General features: G+C 34.2%; 2 protein-coding genes across 2 annotated transcripts; both read right to left on the bottom strand.

Moving 5' to 3' along the window:
• Nucleotides 1-2,266: 2,266 nt before the first annotated feature.
• LOC114917002 (uncharacterized) lies at nt 2,267-3,441 on the bottom strand. Its single transcript, XM_083071404.1, has 3 exons — nt 2,945-3,441; nt 2,754-2,832; nt 2,267-2,641 (listed from the first exon to the last, which is right to left on the bottom strand). The coding sequence occupies exons 1-3, from the start codon at nt 3,374-3,376 to the stop codon at nt 2,502-2,504; spliced, it is 651 nt and encodes a 216-aa protein (XP_082927530.1). The 5' UTR covers nt 3,377-3,441; the 3' UTR covers nt 2,267-2,501.
• A 9,611-nt stretch (nt 3,442-13,052) lies between these two features.
• Nucleotides 13,053-14,165, bottom strand: LOC109802924 (putative serine/threonine-protein kinase-like protein CCR3). The gene has a single exon (XM_020364343.3). The coding sequence runs from the start codon at nt 14,163-14,165 to the stop codon at nt 13,053-13,055; it is 1,113 nt and encodes a 370-aa protein (XP_020219932.2).
• Nucleotides 14,166-19,713: the final 5,548 nt, after the last annotated feature.

A 19,713-nucleotide genomic window follows, 5' to 3' on the forward strand; every position in this document is an offset into this window, starting at 1 on the left:
AGTAACTCTCCCAAGTTCGAAAAATTTCCAAAACCTGCAAAATTTCACAGAAAACTCACATGCAAACAGTTCAAAGTGCCACATTTTCATCAAGGAGCTCGAAAGTACCAGCTTTATGCGCATGCAACAACAGATCAAAGAAAATCTCAAATTTTGACTCAAAACCATAAAACCCCAAAACCCCAATTTTTCCAGCAACCCAGCCAACCACAAAATCAATCACCAGCAGCCAAATGAGTTCCTAAACTCATTTTCCAGCCAAAAACGCAGCCAAAATACTAACTTCCCTTACCTCGGTATGAAGAAATCCAAGCGTCGGAGAGAACCCAAAGAGAAAACGAAGGAAGCTTGAACACGGGAAAGGAGAATAACGAACTTCAACACCAGCTAGCAACCCACTTCACTCAGTTCTACCACTTAGTAGCAGGAAAAGGAAGGTCTAAGTGAAAAAGGGGGAGGATTGAGAGTGAGATAAGAGAATTGAGGGAGTGAGAGTTTAGAGAGGAAGGGGGTTGAGAGAAAAAAAAAAATCCTACGGGTCTTACAATGTCTGATTTGAGTGATTATTTTGTCTCTATAAATTGATTGGAAATAAGACATTAATTATAAGTTTTGAGTCTCATTGGTTTTGTATTTATTATAATTTTTTATTCTTAATTGTGCTGGATGCCATGAGTTGTAGTGTTGAGTTTAGGCCAATGGATACTTTTTGGGTTGAACCATAAGAAGAATCATCTTCCTAAATCGTAATTCATGCATTAGATTTTAATTTATTATAAATTAAAATTATTTATGATTTATCTTATTTTATTTTATTCAATTAAAACCGACTATAACAAGTCAATTTAGTAGTATACGAATGAGGCATGTACTAAAGTATTTCATGCTAAAAGCATTCTTTAACAAAATTGTCTCGAACTTCTAAAAAAATTTATTTACAATAATCATTCATGATCTTTTACTTGTAGGTTCCAACCAATTGGAAAAGAAGAAAAAAAAAGTTTGCTCAGTTTGTGAAATTGTAGTTTCATTTTTGTTTCTAAGAGTTCAAGAGGTTATGACTTATGAATAAAATGTTAAAGGTGTGGAAGCAACTTATTAATGCTTCGGATAAATTTATTATGAATATTTGAAAGACAATGACACAAGAAATTCAACAAAATAATTGTACAAAAATTACTTATGAATTTTAAAATTCACAAAAATATATTATTTAAGATAAAATTCATAAAAATTACATTTCTTATAAATTTTTATGTAAAATTCACATCAAAGATTATATATAATAAGAGAAATTATAATAATGTAAAGAGGGGTAAAGCGATTTTGAAGTTAAAATATTCGAGTTATCAAAGTAATTCAAACATTATGTTTTCATTTATGAAAAAAGAGGAGTTGTTTTTATATTGTTTCTCATTTTAGGGTCAGCGGGAGGTAACCTATATCGCATACTTTCTCTTCCTTCAACCTATTAAAATAATTTATTAAATATATTTAATTTTCATAATTTTATATAATATATATATATTACATTTCTTAAAATATCTTTAAGTACATTGATGATAAATAATGTTTTTATTATTATAAGAAAAGTATTTTTGAATTAAGAGTATTAAATAAAATTGATTAAAAAAATTTGTTTGTTTTTAGAGTAAAAAATTTAAGATTTTTTGTTATATAAATTTAGAGGAAGTAATTTTTTTATTTTTCATTAAAAAGGTGTTTACAGTCCACTTGTTCTAATGTAAAAGAAGCAACAGCATGTACATAATACACTTTGACCCAATAATAAATCTCAACTTTAAATTATTAGGTCTCAATAATAGCATCTATGTGGAAGAAGAAAAAGAAAAATTCCACTTCCACACGTCCACTCTCGACATACAAGCACCGACCACACTGACGGAACACAAAACTTTTCATCTCATCCTTCTCCCATTTTCATTATCCTTTCTCAAGCACAAACTTTTATATTTTCTTTGGATCTCAATCGCACATATAAAGATCCGAACAGGGATGGGTTGACTAGGTAAAAACAAGACAGAGGGTTTATAATTATGGGTGGTCATGGAGGCTAAATGATCCAGGACAGCGTCGACAGATTTCTGGATCCTAGCATGGCGACTGTCCTGAATAAGTTACTGAGTCTACATAGCACCACATTCCTCAAAAAGATTATCATCAACTTCTTTGGAGGATTTAGGAGGAAATGAAAACATTAAATTGTTAGAGCTATTAGAGAATTTAAGATTCCAGCAACAAAATATGAAACTGACAAAATAAAAGTTCCTTATTCTTCTGATTATTCAACACATAAGAGGCTTGTTTAGGGAAAAGAAAACACTTTAACAACGAACCAACTTAGAATTCCACATGGCCAAGACTAACAATAATCCTTAAACCAATATGGGCATGTAGTAACACGTACTAGCTAGTTGAGAAGACAATTTTGAGCTTTGAAATGAAAAACCTCGTGCAACAATTTCATCTTCCTTTTTTCTTTAGATCTTTACCACACTTAAGATGTAGGCAAGGTGAAGTTTCTTCCTTAACGCCCTAGCCAAATCAACCGCATCAACCCCATATCCGGTAACCACCAGTTGATCTCGTTCTGCCCCTTGAAGGCACACCGAAGTCACACCTGCGCATTCATTTACTTAGGACCATTAGATATATATAGCTAGCTAGTTAGTTGTCTAAGTCATGAAGTAATTGAAAAGCCTAGTACTTTTAATACAACAAAACAAATGTACCATCTGCAATTAATGCAATTGTAAAGGCCTTCCTTTGGCATTTGCTGCAGTGCATTTGCACCTTTATAACTATCTTTTGCTACACCAATGGGAAATTTAGTCAAATAAATTAATAATAAAGCGTACAATTCAACAATATGATAAGCCCTTCAATTCAAGAACATATATTCATTAATTAACTTTGATCTCACCCTCGTGCTTGATATGATTTGATACTGGGTGGCAGTATGAAGTGTGCTTGTTGAATTGTGTGCTTCATAATCTACTTCACTATCGCTGCCACTGTCACTAGTCCATATGGCTCTGTTCACGAGCAAATTAAAAGGGACAGGGGATTCATTAATTATCTTTGATCTCACCCTCATGCTTGATATGATTTGATACTGGGTGGCAGTATGAAGTGTGCTTGTTGAATTGTGTGCTTCATAATCTACTTCCATATCGTTGTCACTGTCCATGGCTCTGCTCACGAGCAAATCAAAAGGGACAGGGGATCCTCCCGAATTTGAGGGACTCCTACTACATATGGCACTGTTTACTGCCCATGTAAAACTTGCTTCATCAAATGTGAAATCGGTGATGTCAATGCTCCAAGCAATTTCACTATCCTTTTGATTTTCCATGCGAAACTATGTGTTGATATATGTATGTGGCTATGTGCTTTGGCCGAGGTGTGGAGAGCTACTGCTCCCTTGCCTCACATATATATGAGACAGACTCAAAACGCGTATTTGAGTCTAGCACGCCTATTTGACCAGAAAAGTTAATTGTGTAAAAATGACTGCAATTAATCTACAAATTATTTAGTGTATTATATGAATATTTTAAAATTAATGTAAATTAAAAAAATATATGTAAAATATTTAATTAATTCAAATAAATAATATGATGGCCATGGTGGTTGTGGATGAGAATCGTTTAGTCATTGTTTTGCAAGGGAACATTGACTTATATATATATAGAGGGAGAGAGAACATGTACATCCCTAGCTATCTGGTGAAAATAATTTTGTTCACGATAGTAGAATTATTATGTGTGGTAAAAATGGAGTTACATGTCAAAACTTAAACCGAAGATGGAAAAAGCCGCGCGTGGATGATCCATGTTATTGTTAGGGTCAAAATTGTTTTTTTTTTTATTTTTTATATATCCATCTTATGGAACCTTATTTATATCCGAATAATTGTCACGTAAACTAGTAGGTAAAATATCGAAACTTCCTCCTAATATATAAAACTTGATAGGAAATAACGCGTAATATGAGAAAAAAAAAATGCAGAAATGACTACTAGACGTTTTAAGAGTGACGTGCCAAACAGAGTACACAAATCTACTATGCATGCTCTAAAAGCTAAATTTGTTGTTCACTTATATCCACATCGACCACATGCCCATCCAATGCGCTCACATTGTAAACTCTCGGTACCTTCCTAGTCTGAATGGGAACCAAATAAGCCCAAGTTTGTCAAACACGGGCAACTTAAAGGGGCCATTTATCTACAATTATAACACTTAAAATCATGTGACTTGCCTTGCTTTTTGTTGATGTTTTGATTCTTGTCAGCTCCTCCTGCTCAGTGGTTTCTGTTTTGATCTTTCTTTATCATGTTGATTTCTTGATTTGTTTTTCCTTTTGTTTAAAAATGCTTCTTCATTCTTCAAGGAAACACTAGTTACTTGCTTTACAAGAGTCTCCAGATTGTCTGAGATTTTCTAACTCTTAAAAAGTGATGGTTAAGAATAGCCACCAGTTATTCAACGAAAAAACCTTCTATATTCAAGCTTTAAGCCGTGGATGGTAACTATTCTTTTCCTATCATCATTGTTATTTGATGCAAGATCTAATTCCAAAATCTCCTGACATAGGAACTATTACTTTTGTAAAATATTTATTGTCTAATCATATTGTGAGAGATATCGATTCATTTTCAAAAGTTGTAGTCTCATGTCATTTTTCTTAGAGGATAATGAGACAAAAATATCCCAAGCAAGGTAAGCATCCTTTAGAGTTGTAATATGTCAATGTGTTCCATCATCTCCTCTCAATGGTCGTCTTTAATTAGAACATTGTTTTTTCAGTTTTGACGCATTATTTTCTGAAAGATTTTGCATCTGCTAGTGGCGTGGTCTCGATCTCATTGAGTACTTGGATCCCACAAATCTTGAACTTGCAAACACGATTTTATGCAAGTCTTTCATGTGCTATAATTTTGATGGTTGAGATTCTTGATGCTACCAATAGAAATAAAATGTATCATCATGATTACTTGCTATAACTTTCTTATTTAGTAATAGTAAAGTGTAGCCCCAAAGGAGCAAGCTTTATGGTCCCCAACTGAAATGAGTAGAGTCTCCACTGATGATACCATTGATTGGAACCTCCACTAATAGCCCGTGACTATAAACTTTCTTAGGAAGCACCTCCCCCTGTCCTAGACAACCTTGCTCTTGATGCTAAATTGTTAAAAGTAAAACAACACAACTGATATATTTCTCTCTTGCACATACTCATATAACAAGGAAGAAAAAAGACTTGGAATTGATTTCTATTCCATTGACACACTAAAAAGAGTACAACATACTTTTTTTATAAGTAAAGTCTCCTAATAAACAATTATTAAAGAAAACTTATCAAAGTAGATGACTGAAAATGGAGAAAAAATTGGGCCAAAATTTGCAAGTTAATTGAAGCTAGATTACACAGGTATGCAGTGTTGCAGAACAATTTTTGGTCAATGAGAGGCATAATTATTACAAGTTTCTTAATATATCGTTCTAGAACATTAGATAGCATCGACGGGATATGCTATCGTGGCTATTATTATCACAAATAGCCAAAGCCCCCACCAAATTGATCACAACGTCAACCATGTTTGGTCTATCTTTCCCTTTCAAATTCACACAATTTATAGCAGTATAGGCCACTAACTCCACTGCTTCTGCTTCGTTCACATTGGGTGGTCCAACCCTTGGATCCAAAATTTTGTCCAATTTTCCAGCCAAAATAGCAGGCCCTGCAAAGTCTACAACACTTGATAAGGTGCCTCCATCTTCCCCATACTTAAATATAGGTCTCTTTCCCGTTAGAAGTTCTAGCAGTACAACTCCAAGGGCATAAACATCACTCTTTGTTGTCAACACATTTAGATCATGGTACTCGGGATCAATGTATCCAACGGTTCCTGTTGTCTTCTTCATAAACGTCCATCCAAAATCAGATACTTTAGCCGTCCAAGTGGCATCAAGAAGAATGTTGGAAGACTTTATATTTCTGTGAATAATATGTGGAAATTCATAACCATGAAGATATTCTATCCCTCGGGAAGCATCCAAGGCAATTTTGATCCTCATTCTCCACGAATTCAACACACTGCTACCCTTGTGATGCAAATGATCATACAAGGACCCATTCCTCATGTACTCATACACCAATAGCCTCTCATGTTTCTCTTCACAGAACCCAACTAGCCCAACCAAGTGCTCGTGGTGTGGACCGGAAAAGAAGGTAAATAAATAGGCAAGCGCAACCTCTTGAAACCCTTTCATCTTGGGATCGGTTTCAACCCTTTTGATAGTCACCTCACGACCATCAATGAGTTTGCCTCTGTGCACACCACCAAAGCTTCCAACACCAATCATGTTGTCAAGTGAGAAATTGTTGGTGGCTTCTACAAGCTCAGCCAGGGTGAACAATTGAAAATCTTCATCTCCCGTCACATTCGACATCTCATTGTCTTCTTCCGAAGCAAAACCATGCATAGGGGATGCTTCCAAATCTCCTCCAATAATAATACTACGAATGGCATTGTCCACTCCCAAAGCAAAACCATGCACAGGGTTTGCTCCCAAATCTTCTCCAGTAATAATACTTCTAATTGCATTGTCCACTTCCGAAGCAAAACCATGCACGGGGGTTGCTCCCCAATCTCCTCCAATAATACTACGAATGGCATTGTCCACTTCCGAAGTAAAACCATGCACAGGGGTTGCTCCCCAATCTGCTCCAATAATAATACTACTAATGGCCCTGTCCACTCCCGAAGCAAAACCATGCACAAAGGAATGGGATGTTGGCAAATCCCCTCCCATATTAATACTACTCATGGCATTGTCCACTACCGAAGTAAAACTATGGACACGGGATGCTCCCAAATATGGCGTAATACCACAACTCCTTATGGCACTGTCCACTGCGGAAGTAAAACCTGATGCTGAATTTGCCATGCTTGAAATTTCAATGTCAAAGTATGTATGTGGTGTGGAGATGTACTGATCCATTAGGGCTCACATATATATAAATAAACACTACGGAAATCCAAGGCGTATTGGTTGAGAAGAGAAGGTGCGAGGCAAGACAAAAGAAGCTTCACCTTAGTCTTCGTATTTGTATCCTCTTGTGTCAACTGTCAACCACCCTCACCGGCCTGTCTTCACTTACATTAATTAATTAGTTACGTTTCGCCTACTTCTTTTTTGATTTAAAATAAGTGTTTTAAAAATGAAATCAATTATTGATTTTGTTTTTAGATTTAAGTTACTTCTAAGGAATTTAAACCAATAGTCATTGGGTAAAAAAACTAAAAACTTTAATTTTGTTTAAAACTAATCACTTTACCTAGCTAAAGTGTATATTTATCCCTGTCTATCACACCTAGACACACTCATACAAGAAGGAAGAAAGAGAGCTTTAGAATTGATCTCAATTCAACTGACACACGCAAACTGATGGGATTTTGGTCATTGCTTTTTGAGACATTTTTTAAGAAGAGTGTTATACCGTGTATTTACGAACACATTGGTATTTAATAACAATTGAATATGCAGCAATGTTGCAGAAAAGGTTTTCCTAATAGAAAAGATAATTACTAATGGTATTTTTAATATATGATTTTGAAACAAGAGAGTTAGTACAGGCGGAAATGCTGTCAACTACTATCACAAAAAGCCAAAGCCCTCTCCAAATTGAGCACAACGTTGGCCATTGTTGGTCTATTTTGGGCTTCCAAACTGACACAATGGATAGCAGACTAGCAGTGTAAGCCACAATTTCCACTGCCAAGGCTTCATTCACATCCGGTGGTACAATCCTTATATCCAAAATTTTGACCAAATCTTGAGCCAAAGTAGCAGGCACTGCAACGTCCACCAGACTTATTGATGAGGTGTCTGTGTGTCCATATTCCTCATACTCGAACATAGCTTCCTTTCCCGTTAAAAGTTCAAGTAATACAACTCCAAACGCATACACGTCACTCTTTGGTGTCAACTCATTTAGACCATTGAACTCAGGATCAACGTATCCATCGCTTCTTCTTGCTGCTGTTGCTGCCTCCAGTGGTTGGTGATCCGAGTGAGGTTCTGAACTCGAGAAGGAGAATTCAAAATCAGATACTTTTGCCGTCAAAGTGGCATCAAAAAGAATGTTGGAAGACTTGATACGTCCGTGAATAACAGATGGAAGTGCATGGTCATGAAGATATCGTATTCCCCGAGAAGCATCCAAAGCAATCTTGATCCTCATTCTCCAGGAATGCAATACATTGCTGAAATCGAGATGCAAATGATCATACAAGGACCTATTCCTTGCGTACTCATACAACAAGAGCTTCTCACGTTTGTCTACACAGAACCCAACTAGCGGAACCAAGTGTTTGTGTTGTAGACAGGAGAAGAAGGGCAATTGAGACTTAAATGGACCCTTTATGTTTGACCAGGGATGAGCCCTCTTGATTGCGACCTCACGACCATCAAAAAGTTTTGCTCTGTAAACAGCACCAAAGCCTCCGGGGAAACAAATCAAGTAGAAAAATGAGAAATTTTCTGTGGCTGGTTGAAGTTCATGCAGAGTGAATAATACTGGAGCAGAAGCTCTCGTTATGGCATTGTCCACTGCGGAAGCAAAACTACGAACAGGGGATGTTCCAAAATTTGACATTGACGATGAAGTCCTACTCCTTATGGCTCCGTTGACAACCGAACCAAAACTATGGACAGAGGATTCTCCCAAATTAGACGGAGTGGCACTCCTTATCGCATTGTCCACTCTCCAATGGAAACTTGTTGCATCAGTTGTGTTATCGCTCATGTCAAAGCTCCCAAATTCATTACCTTCCATTTGATTCGCCATGTGTTTGGAGTGTTGGACTTGGGCCCGAGTATATAGTGAAAAGAAGGATATCATAATATATGTAGACACGCCTTCGCCATTCAAAGTCTCTACATTTTTAATTGTAAACCGTTGCTAACTAACCCAAAAATCCTATGTAACGTTCAAACTATGTTAAACATGAGGACATGATTTTTTAACAGAAAAATGCTCAGGTCATATTCCTCGTTTATTTATAAGATATTGATTTTCCCAACCGGAACAAAAATACAGCGGACCTAACAAGTTAAGTTCTTCTTACAAATAGTAATAGCAAATAACTATATTAAACTAAATTATTGTAAAAACTAAACTAAATTAGATTATAAAAAATTAAACTAATTTTTATAAAAACTAAACTAAACTATATTTTAAGTTTTAGTTTTAAAAATTAAACTATTATAAAAATTAGTTTAGTACACTATAATTCTAAATAAATAATTAATTTATAGGATTAAAAAAAATAATTTTTATTTATTAATTGAATAAAAATTTATATATCTTTCATAATTATTAGTCTTTCAATATTTTTAATATAAATATTATAAAAATTAAAAAAAATGTATTATATATATATATATTTTATTATCCAATTAATTTTATTATCCAAATAAATTTATTTTTTATGCTAAAAAATATTATTATTTTAATAAAAATAATTTACAGATATTTCTTATAAATCTTTTTATGAAAAATAATCTACAAGAAATTTTTTGCAAATTTTGCTACAATTTTAATGATCATAGAAAAAAAATTTCCATGGTCAAAATTTATAGAAAATATTGTAAGAATCTTATTTTGTTTCTTGCAAATTTTCTTGCAAAAATAAATTTGCAAGTAATGTTTACTAAATGGTAGAAAAATTTTGCAGGTAATTTTTCCTGCGGATTTTCCTGTCAATTTTAATCTGCAAGAAAAATCAAAAAAATATTTAAATTTATAAGTTTAATATTTAAAAAAAACTTCAAGTCCCACATCAATTGAAAATAAAATAATTAAAGAATATATGAGTTTGGGCAACACTTACCTTGTAAGTTGATTTGTATGGTTGAGTGTTAGGCTTATAATCTACAATCTTAGAATTTAAAAGATTATATATCACATGTTGGGGCGTGAAAACAAATACTTCGGATAAATTCATTGTGATCATTAGTAATTTCTTTAATTTTTTTCGTAAAAAATATTCTTGCAGAATTTCTTGCAAAAATATTCGCAGGAAACTTTCTTGCGAATTTTTTTTGCAGAAAACTTTTCTGCAATTTTTTTTGCAGGAAACCTTCCTGCAATTTTTTTTTGCAAGAAATTTCGCTGAAAAATTTGTTGCAAATTTTAAAATTCGCAAAAACATATTATCCACGAAGTTATTACCTGTAGATAAAATGTCGCAAAAAAAATTTGTAGGAACAACGTTTCCTGCAAATTTTTATGAAAAATTCGCAGGAAAAATCACATGTAATAAAAAAAATTATAGTATTGTTAATTCATAATTAATATCAATGATTTAGTAGCTCAATTTAAAAATGTTGATTTTTTTTAATGTAGTTCAATTTAGTTTATAGTTAATAATAGTTTTATTTAGTTGATATTATAGTTTAGTTTAAACTCCTAGAACTATAGTGCACTAATGTAGATAATAGTTTAGTTTAGTTTAGTCAATATTTATTTTAGTTCAATTTAGTTTGATGAACTATTTATTATAGTTTAGTTTAGTTTTCTTCTAGTTTAGTTCAATTTAACAATTTGAACACCCCTAAATAGTAATCAACTGTATATGTACACGGACACGGTTGACGAGTAAACTATTTATTTATATATATATATATATATATATATATATATATATATATATGAGTTATTGAATGGAGTAAGTCTATCTAGATTTATTCCATTCAATAACTCATATGTCTGTGTGTTAAAATATATTGTATTATTATTGGTTCATGTGAGTTTTAAACTATCTAAGTATATCGACAAAAAAATTCTACCTTAAATTATATAGATGAAAAATAAAGTCAATAAAATTATAGGAATTAAAAAAAAAGTTTTAACTGTTTTTAAAAGATTATTTTTAATTAAAAAAAAAACAGATAAAATTTGTTTGTTGATTGAAGTAAAAAAAGAATATTTTTAAAATAAAAAAAAAATTAAACAAGCATATAAAAAAAATAGAAAACTGTTCATTTTATTAAAAAAACGCTTTTTTAGAAGAAAAAAATTGAATAAACACACTCTTAATCTCTTCATCATTATGTCTTTTTTTTAAAAAAAAAATTATAGGTTTCGGTAGTCTTGCATAAACATGCCATTTTTTATTAGATGTTTTAAATTTTAATACGTGACACCCTTCTACTTAAAAAATATATTTTTTTAATTTGAATAATCAAAATAAAATACAAGAATCAAATATAAATAACACTTAACTCATGGTAAAGAATTCACATCTCACAACTTTACTAATAAAACTAAGATATTTAAGAAATTGGTATCATCCATACTTATATATACAACACAATGCACGGGACACACAAGATTTATTGATAACAATAAATTTGATATATCATGTATATGAAATTGTTTTGCAATTCGTATGTAGCGAAAATCAAAGTATAATGTGGAAAGAAGTAGAATTGTGTTGCAACTCAACCTAATATTACATTTTAGTTATGGGAGTTGTGCTTATAGCTATCATAAAACCATACTCTAAGCAAGCTAATCAATTTTCTTTGTCAGCTAAATGAAGTTTACAATGTAACCGGAAGGATTGTGCATAGCCAAAAATAAATAAATTCTAACATTACTTTGGAAATTAGATATCCCTTCACAACCAAAAAAATTTGAGATTTCTAACAAAGAGCCTATCCATTCTAGACACCGATAATCCAAAGCACGGAAACTCTATTGTTGGAGAGACACTAAAATAATGTTATTTAGTCTATATAATATAAAAATAAAATTTTATATAATTAAATTATATAAAATATATATATATATATATATTATAGAAAATAAATTAATTATGAACAATTAATCAATAATTATTTTTGTAATAGTCAACAAAAATTTACATATAATTTTAAGAAAATAAATCAATAATATTAAATGTAAAGTGAAAAATACAATTTATTATTAACTTATTTTCTTTTTTTATGTGAACTTTCATAAGTGTGAATATAAAATAATAAATAAGGGTTTTTTTTAATTATTTTTTATCTCTAATTTCTTTAATTTTCTTTTTATTTTTTAAATGATGACCCATTTTATTTTGTTAAAATATTGAAATCAAATTATAAATTTCTATTTCTTCACCGTGAACTTCTTTGGATGTGTTATCTTTATTGATCATATTTTTTCAATATAATAATTTTAAGAATAACTCAGTGTCGTTTGAATTTACTGTATATTCAGTCTTTTTTTATAGTAATTGTATGTTTAATTTTTTTTTATGTATTTTACATTTTTAAGTTTGAGAACTGGATCATTAATATTATTCAAATAATTATAAGAGATTATTTTTATACTTTGGCCAAAGAAAAAAAAACTCAATGTCCTTAATCTATTTTACACTTACAAATCCTGATTCACTTTTAATCACCCTTGAATATATACTTTTTCTTTCTTCTTGCTACGATACAACTTCACTTTTATTGACAAGGAATTACTACAATTCATAACTGTAATATTCTGCAACGCACGGGAACATATAAAATTTATTGATCAACATTGTAAGATTATATTAAGTTTCAATAAAAGTTATATATTATCTGTTTATATTTATTTAATTATACTTTATTAAATAGACTAGCCCAAAGATCAAGTTTTCACTAGAAAAAGATCTTTTTGGATTTGATTTTAATAACCAAGTAAGATATATCTATATATAAAATAAATAAATAAATTATATATCATGTTGAAATTAAAACTAGAAGGAGCTAATATCATAAATAAATATGGAGAAACCATCAAGTTAAGTATAGTTTGGGTGACAGGGACAGGAAAGAGCCGTGGAAAAATCATTGGTCAAAATTTACAACTTAAATGCAGTGGAATAACACAGTGCAATGTGACAGAACTGTTACTGGTTTTCTTAAACATCATATCAGATATAGCACAGACGGAATTGCTTTTATTTTTGTTTATAAACAAATAAGATTTGGTTAGTCCAGTGGCGGTGCTATCATGCACATAGCCAAAGCCTGCTCCAAATTCTCCACAATAGCATCCATGGTTAGTGTTTCTTGAGTCACAGTGACACAGGGGATAGCGGTATCAGCCATTAACATCAGCGCACGTGCTTCATTCACATCCGGTGGTCCAACCTTTGAATCCAAATTTTTCATCAAATCTTTAGCCGAAAACATTTTCAGATCTCGAAGCAAAATATTAGGCTTTCCACCGCCCACCATTCTTAATAAGGTCTCTCCGTGAGAGTCGAGTATAGGTCTCTTTCCGGTTAAAAGTTCAAGCAGTACAACTCCAAACCCATATACATCTCTCTTTTTTGTCAACGCATTTACACCGTCGTACTCGGGATCAATGCATTCATCACATCCCGTTGTGTTCTTCATAAACGTCATTCTAAAATCAGACACTTTCACCGTCCAACTGCCATCAAGAAGAATGTTGGAAGACTTCATTACTCCTCTGTGAGCATGTGGAACCGCATAGTTTTGAACATGTTGTATTCCCCGGGAAGCATCCAATGCAATTTTTATCCTCATTTTCCACGAATTCAACACACTTCTATACTTGTCATGCAATTGATCATACAAGGACAAATTCTTCATGTACTCATACACCAAGAACCTCTCACCATTCTCTTGACAGAGCCCAACTACCCCAACCAAGTGCTTGTGGGGTGGTAGACGGGACCAGCTGGCCAATTCAGAGTTATTTAGACCCTCTATCTTTGACCAGAAACCATCACTTTTGATTGCCACGTCACCACCATCAAAGAGTTTGCCTCTGTAGACATCACCAAAGCTTCCAACACCAATCTTGTTCTCAACTGAGAAATTGTTGGTGGCTTCTTTAAGCTCACGCAGGGTGAATAATCGTGGAATAGTATGGAGAGGGGATGATTCAAAATTTGACATTGACGATGGAGTCCTACTCCTTATGGCTCTGTCAACTCGGGAATCAAAACTAGGGAGAGGGGATTCTCCCAAATTTGACGCAGTCTCACTCCTTATCATACTATCTACTCTCCAACTATAACTTATTATTGCATCAAATCTCATTTCAAAGCTCTCAAATTCATCGTTATCCATTTGATTTGTCATGTGAAATTATGTATTGATTTGGAGGAGGCTTGGGGAGCTACTGCTGCTTTAGAATTAGACGCAAATATAAAGAGACCAAGGGAGAGGGAGGGGCAAACGCGTATTACTTGAACTTGAGAAGAGAAGCTGCGAGGCAAGGCCAGAGATTAAGCAATTTCCTACTTATTATCCTTCATATTTTAAATGTTGACTATACACCGTTCTAGAAATAACTCATGATACAAACAAATATGAAACATTACAAATGATCATATATAGTAAAATTAAATATTCCTTAGGACAAAACTTACATGTATAGATTGCTCCATAGTACATCCAATATTGAATCAATAAGAATGACTATTGAAGAAAAAATGATACCGATCAAAAGCATTTAGTCAATGATTACGGTACTAGAATGGAGAGAGGTGTGAACACTAGGAATGGTGAAGGGTAGCTGGCACGCAGATGCAGTTGCCTATACCATTAAAAACTGATTATTTCTTCTTCATACAATTTCCTCACACCTTCTCTTCTCTTGGTTCAACAAATACGCGTTGTCCCCCTCCCTCTCTATATACTTGGGTCCAACACTCCTCCAAAGCACATACATAGTTGATAGTTTCACATGGCAAATCAAATGGATGGTAGCATTGACATGAGAGTTGATGCACTAAGTTATAGTTGGAGAGTGGACAGTATGATAAGGAGTGAGACTGCATCAAATTTGGGAGAATCCCCTCTCCCTAGTTTTGGTTCGCGAGTGGACAGAGCCATAAGGAGTAGGACTCCATCGTCAATGTCAAATTTTGGAACATCCCCTCTCCATACTTTTCCACGGTTATTCACCCTGTCTGAGCTTCAAACAGCCACCAACAATTTCTCATTTCACAACAGGATTGGTATTGGAAACAGCGGTTTTGTGTACAGAGGCAAACTGGATGATGGTGGTGAGGTGGCAATCAAAAGGAGTGATGCCTTGTCAAATACAAAGACTCCATTCAACTCTGAATTGGCCATCTTGTCCCGTGTACCACAGCACGAGCACTTGGTTGGGGTAGTTGGGCTCTGTCAAGAGAGAAGTGAGAGTTTCTTGGTATATGAGTACATGAATAATGGGTCGTTGTACGATAATTTGCATTATAAGTATAACAGTGTGTTGAGTTCGTGGAAAATGAGCATCAAAATTGCTTTGGATGTTTCTCGGGGAATCCAATATCTTCTTAATAATACGGTGCCACATGTTGACAGAGTAATAAAGTCTTGCAACATTCTTCTTGATGGCACTTGGACGGCGAGAGTATCTGATTTTAGATTGACGTTTAAGAAGAACACAATGGGATGGGTGGATTGCATTCATCCCAAGGGGAAATGTGCAAATGAGATGACAGAAGAGAAGGATGTATATGCGCTTGGAGTTGTACTACTAGAACTATTAACCGGAAAGAGACCTGATTTCAGGTATTGGGATGATAGAGACACCTTATTAAAAAGTAAAAAGGATATTAAGTCATTATCTTGTAAAAATAGATACAGTTTGTTAGCTGAGTTGGCTTAGTAGTTTTCTGTTAACTTCCCTTCTTAGGTGTATATATATATAACTCTTGTATTCCTTTCTAATACAATTATTACACAGATCAGTTTTACAGATTCTTCTTCAATCTTCTTTCTCTTCTCTGATTGTTTCTAACATGGTATCATGAGCACTTGATTTTTTTTTTTCCTTCCAGGCTCTATCATGGCTTCCGCGAAATCTACACAGTTCATCCCACAAGCCTTTTCTACTCCTATCTCTTCTAAGCTCAGTGAGGATAATTTTCTCACTTGGAGGCAACAAGCTGAATCCACCATCCGTGGGTATCGTTTAAAGAACCATATTCTTGGAGCTAGTCATGTTCCATCTCCGCATGTGACTGATGAAGACAAAGAAAAAGGGGTCATCAATCCAGAATATGAAAATTTTGATCAGCAAGATAACCTCCTCAAATCCTGGTTACTAGAAAGTATGGAACCTCAATTCAAGGTCTGGATGGTTGGATACGAGTGGTGCCATCAGATTTGGAGAAATCTTGAAACTTATTTTGCTTCTCAAACCAAGGCTCGTGTGAAACAACTCAAGATTCAACTGAGAGCAACAAAGAAATCAACGGCCATAAATCAATATCTTCTTGAAATCAAGAAAATTGTGGACACTCTTGCAGCAATTGGGTCACCGCTTCAAACAGCAGAACACATAGATGCTATTTTTGATGGGTTGCCAGAAGAATATGATCCCTTCATCACTTCTGTTCTTACACGAACAGATGATTACTCTGTTGAACAAATTGAAGCCTTGTTAATGGCTCAAGAAGAACGGTTGGAAAAGCACAAAAAAAGTGACAGTGTCCCGCTTCAAGCCAATTTGGCTCAAGGTCATTTCCAAACCAGAAAACAGCCTCACAATCAGAGAGGGGGTCTTACCAACAATGGTCCTACTGGTAGAAGTTATCAATGAGGTAGAAGTCGTGGCAGATCTAATCAGAATTCTGGTAGAGGAAACAGACCACAGTGTCAAGTTTGTGGCAAGTTCGGTCATATAGCCTTCCACTGTTGGCACAGGTATGATCAACAATATACTGAACCAAATTTCAATAACCTTTCTGATTCTTCCAACCCAGGAAATCAACAACAGATGCAAGCTATGTTTGCTGGTTCCCAAACCATGGCCTATGATGATCAGTGGTATCCAGATTCAGGAGCCACCAATCATCTCACCCCTAACTTGACTAATCTTGGTTCAAGAACCACTAATTTAGGCCAAGACAAGATTCATATGGGTAACGGTCAAGCAATAGATATTCATCATACAGGTACTTCTTTCTTTCACACTCCTATGTCCTCTAAAGTGTTCACCTTAAAGGATTTACTACATGTACCTCAAATAACCAAAAACTTGCTAAGTGTTTCAAAGCTCTGTAGAGATAATGAGGTATTTGTTGAGTTTCACACCAATCATTGTCTTGTTAAATCTCAGGATTCGAAGGAAACTCTTCTGCAAGGGACTCTTAAAAATGGCCTGTATGTCTTTGATGAAGTCAATTTTCTGCAACCTGATACTTGTGTGAATAATACTACTCATGTCTCTACTAATCCTACTGTTCTAAATGTTCAAAGATTTGACAAATCTTATGATATATGGCATACTAGACTGGCTCATGCCTCTAGGAAAATTGTTGAGGCTGTTATGAAATCCTGTAATGTTTCTATACCTGTTAATAGTAATCAAAATTTCTCTGTATGCAAATCCTGCTATATTGGAAAATCTCATGCACTTCCCTTTCCTGATTCCACTACTATATATCATGCTCCCCTTGATCTCATTTACAGCGATGTTTGGGGCCCTTCTCACTATGCTTCTAGAGAGGGCCTTCGATATTATGTTCACTTTACTGATGCATATTCCAAGTTCACGTGGATTTATTTTATGCAAAATAAGTCTGAAACTGCACATCACTTTAGACACTTTAAAACTATGGTTGAAAATCAATTTGGGAGAAAAATCAAGATGTTTCAATCTGATGGGGGAAAAGAATTCACATGTCTTACACGTATGTTTAATGAAAATGGCATAATCCATAGAATCAGTTGTCCTCATACTCACCAACAAAATGGGACAGCTGAAAGAAAACATAGACACATCACAGAAGTTGGTCTAACTCTTCTATCCTCAGCTAGTCTCCCTCACTTATTTTGGACAGATGCTTTTAATACTGCTGTTCATGTCATAAATAGACTTCCAACATCTACCCTTAAAATGAAATCTTCGTATGAAATTCTTTTTAAGAAGCTGCCCAATTATCTTTTGCTAAAACCATTTGGTTGTGCTTGCTATCCTCATTTAAGGCCGTTTAACAGTCACAAAATGGATTTTCGATCATCTCAATGCATTTTTCTTGGATATAGTTGTTGAGTGTCCTTTTTTGTAGTTTTGCACTCAATTTTTGGCAATCTTTATATATAATTGTAGATAATATATATGTATTTCACCCCTTTAATTTATAGAATTAAGTCATACTATAAGAGTAGAGGAGTAGTAGCAATCTTAATGAATTTTCTCATTTTGTGCAGGATCTTTTGGCTAGGCAGAGATCCACAGCCATAGCTGTGGATCTGGAGCTTGAGCTGTGGAAGTCTGGGAAGGATTTAGAGGTCCAGAGACTTGCAGCTATAGCTGTGGTTCTGCAGCTATAGCTGTGGAAATCTGGAGTGCTCATTTTTGGTTCCAGAGACTTGAAGCTACAGCTGCAGGGTCCAAGGCTTGAGCGTTGAGGCTTGGGAAATCAAGAGAAGCCACAGAGACTCACAGCCATGGCTGTGGTTCCACAGCTACAGCTCAGGAAGTTGCTTAATAATGAAGGAGTCTCCACAGCCATGGCTGCAAAGCTACAGCTGCAGCGCCAGAAGTTACTTCACCTTGAAGGATTCTCCACAGCCATAGCTGTGGTTCTACAGCTGCAGCGGTGGAGTTAAAAATTTCACTTTTTGCCCAGTTTTAGAGCTGATATAAAAGAGAAAAACAGGGGAGAACCTAAAGGGATATACGGATCGACGAATTTTAACAGAGAAAAACAGGGGAAAAGCTTGGGAAGAAGGAAGAACGAAGGAAGAACAGAGACTTGGAAGCTGGATCCTTTGGGAACGAAGATCAACTCCATTTCTTCATCCTTTGCTTTGTAATTTCTTCCTTTCACTCTTTGATCTTGTAATGGCCATGGGTGGCTAAACTTCTTAAGGATTGGTTAGATGTAACTACTAACTCCTCTTCTTCTTAAATATATGCATTTTGATCTCATTATTTGTGTAATGATTCTGCGCTTAACGCTTATATCGGCTTGATCAACCGTTGTATGATTTTTGGCTTTTGAATCCAGTTGGAAAACGCTTTCGAAAACCCGAACTGAATCTTGCACCTAATCACCTCTTGTTCTAGGAATAGACTTGATTTGGTTAGTCACATTGTTCAAGTTATTGTTCTTAATGCGAAGTGTTAGACTCAAAACATTGAGGAATCATGTTTTGAGCTTAATGACTTTAGGATTCAACCTTGAGGAATCTTGTTGGATTATTTAATGAACGTGGAAATAATGAAATTAGAATTGCATTTATGCTAAGAAGATCTATGAGTTAGCAAGTGCATCTGAGCCAATCCTTGTTTCTTAATCATTGTCTTTACTACATTTGCCTTATTGTGTTGTTTGAATCTGTTTTCACTCAATTAAATTTTTAAACTCATTCTCTTTTAAATCATTTGAGCGAGAGTTACTAAACACACAAATCCCTGAGGACGATCTTTAAATACTACTTCGAAACTTGGTTCACTTGCCAAGTGATAGGTTTGCGAAAATCTTCATCAAGTTTCTGGCGCCGTTGCCGGGGATTTAGTGCTATTTAGTAATTCTTAATCTTGTGATTTTGTAATTGTGTAGATAATTCATTTTGTGAATATTTATAATATATAGATATTTGTCTTGTTGTGTTTTGTGGACTTACCTTGCTGTGCAGACTTCTTTAAAAGTGT

This window comes from Cajanus cajan, chromosome 3 (assembly GCF_000230855.2).
Source record: "Cajanus cajan strain Asha chromosome 3, NIPB_CcT2T_4, whole genome shotgun sequence".
Taxonomy (NCBI): Eukaryota; Viridiplantae; Streptophyta; class Magnoliopsida; order Fabales; family Fabaceae; genus Cajanus; species Cajanus cajan.

Excerpts from the sequence above, each read along its gene's own strand:
- LOC114917002 (XM_083071404.1), bottom strand. The coding sequence starts at position 3,376 with ATGGAAAATCAAAAGGATAGTGAAATTGCTTGGAGCATTGACATCACC. Across the intron at positions 2,833-2,944 it reads AAATCATATCAAGCACGAGG|CAAAAGATAGTTATAAAGGT; the intron begins GTGAGATCAAAG and ends CCATTGGTGTAG. Across the intron at positions 2,642-2,753 it reads AATTGCATTAATTGCAGATG|GTGTGACTTCGGTGTGCCTT; the intron begins GTACATTTGTTT and ends ATGAATGCGCAG.
- LOC109802924 (XM_020364343.3), bottom strand. The coding sequence starts at position 14,165 with ATGGATAACGATGAATTTGAGAGCTTTGAAATGAGATTTGATGCAATA.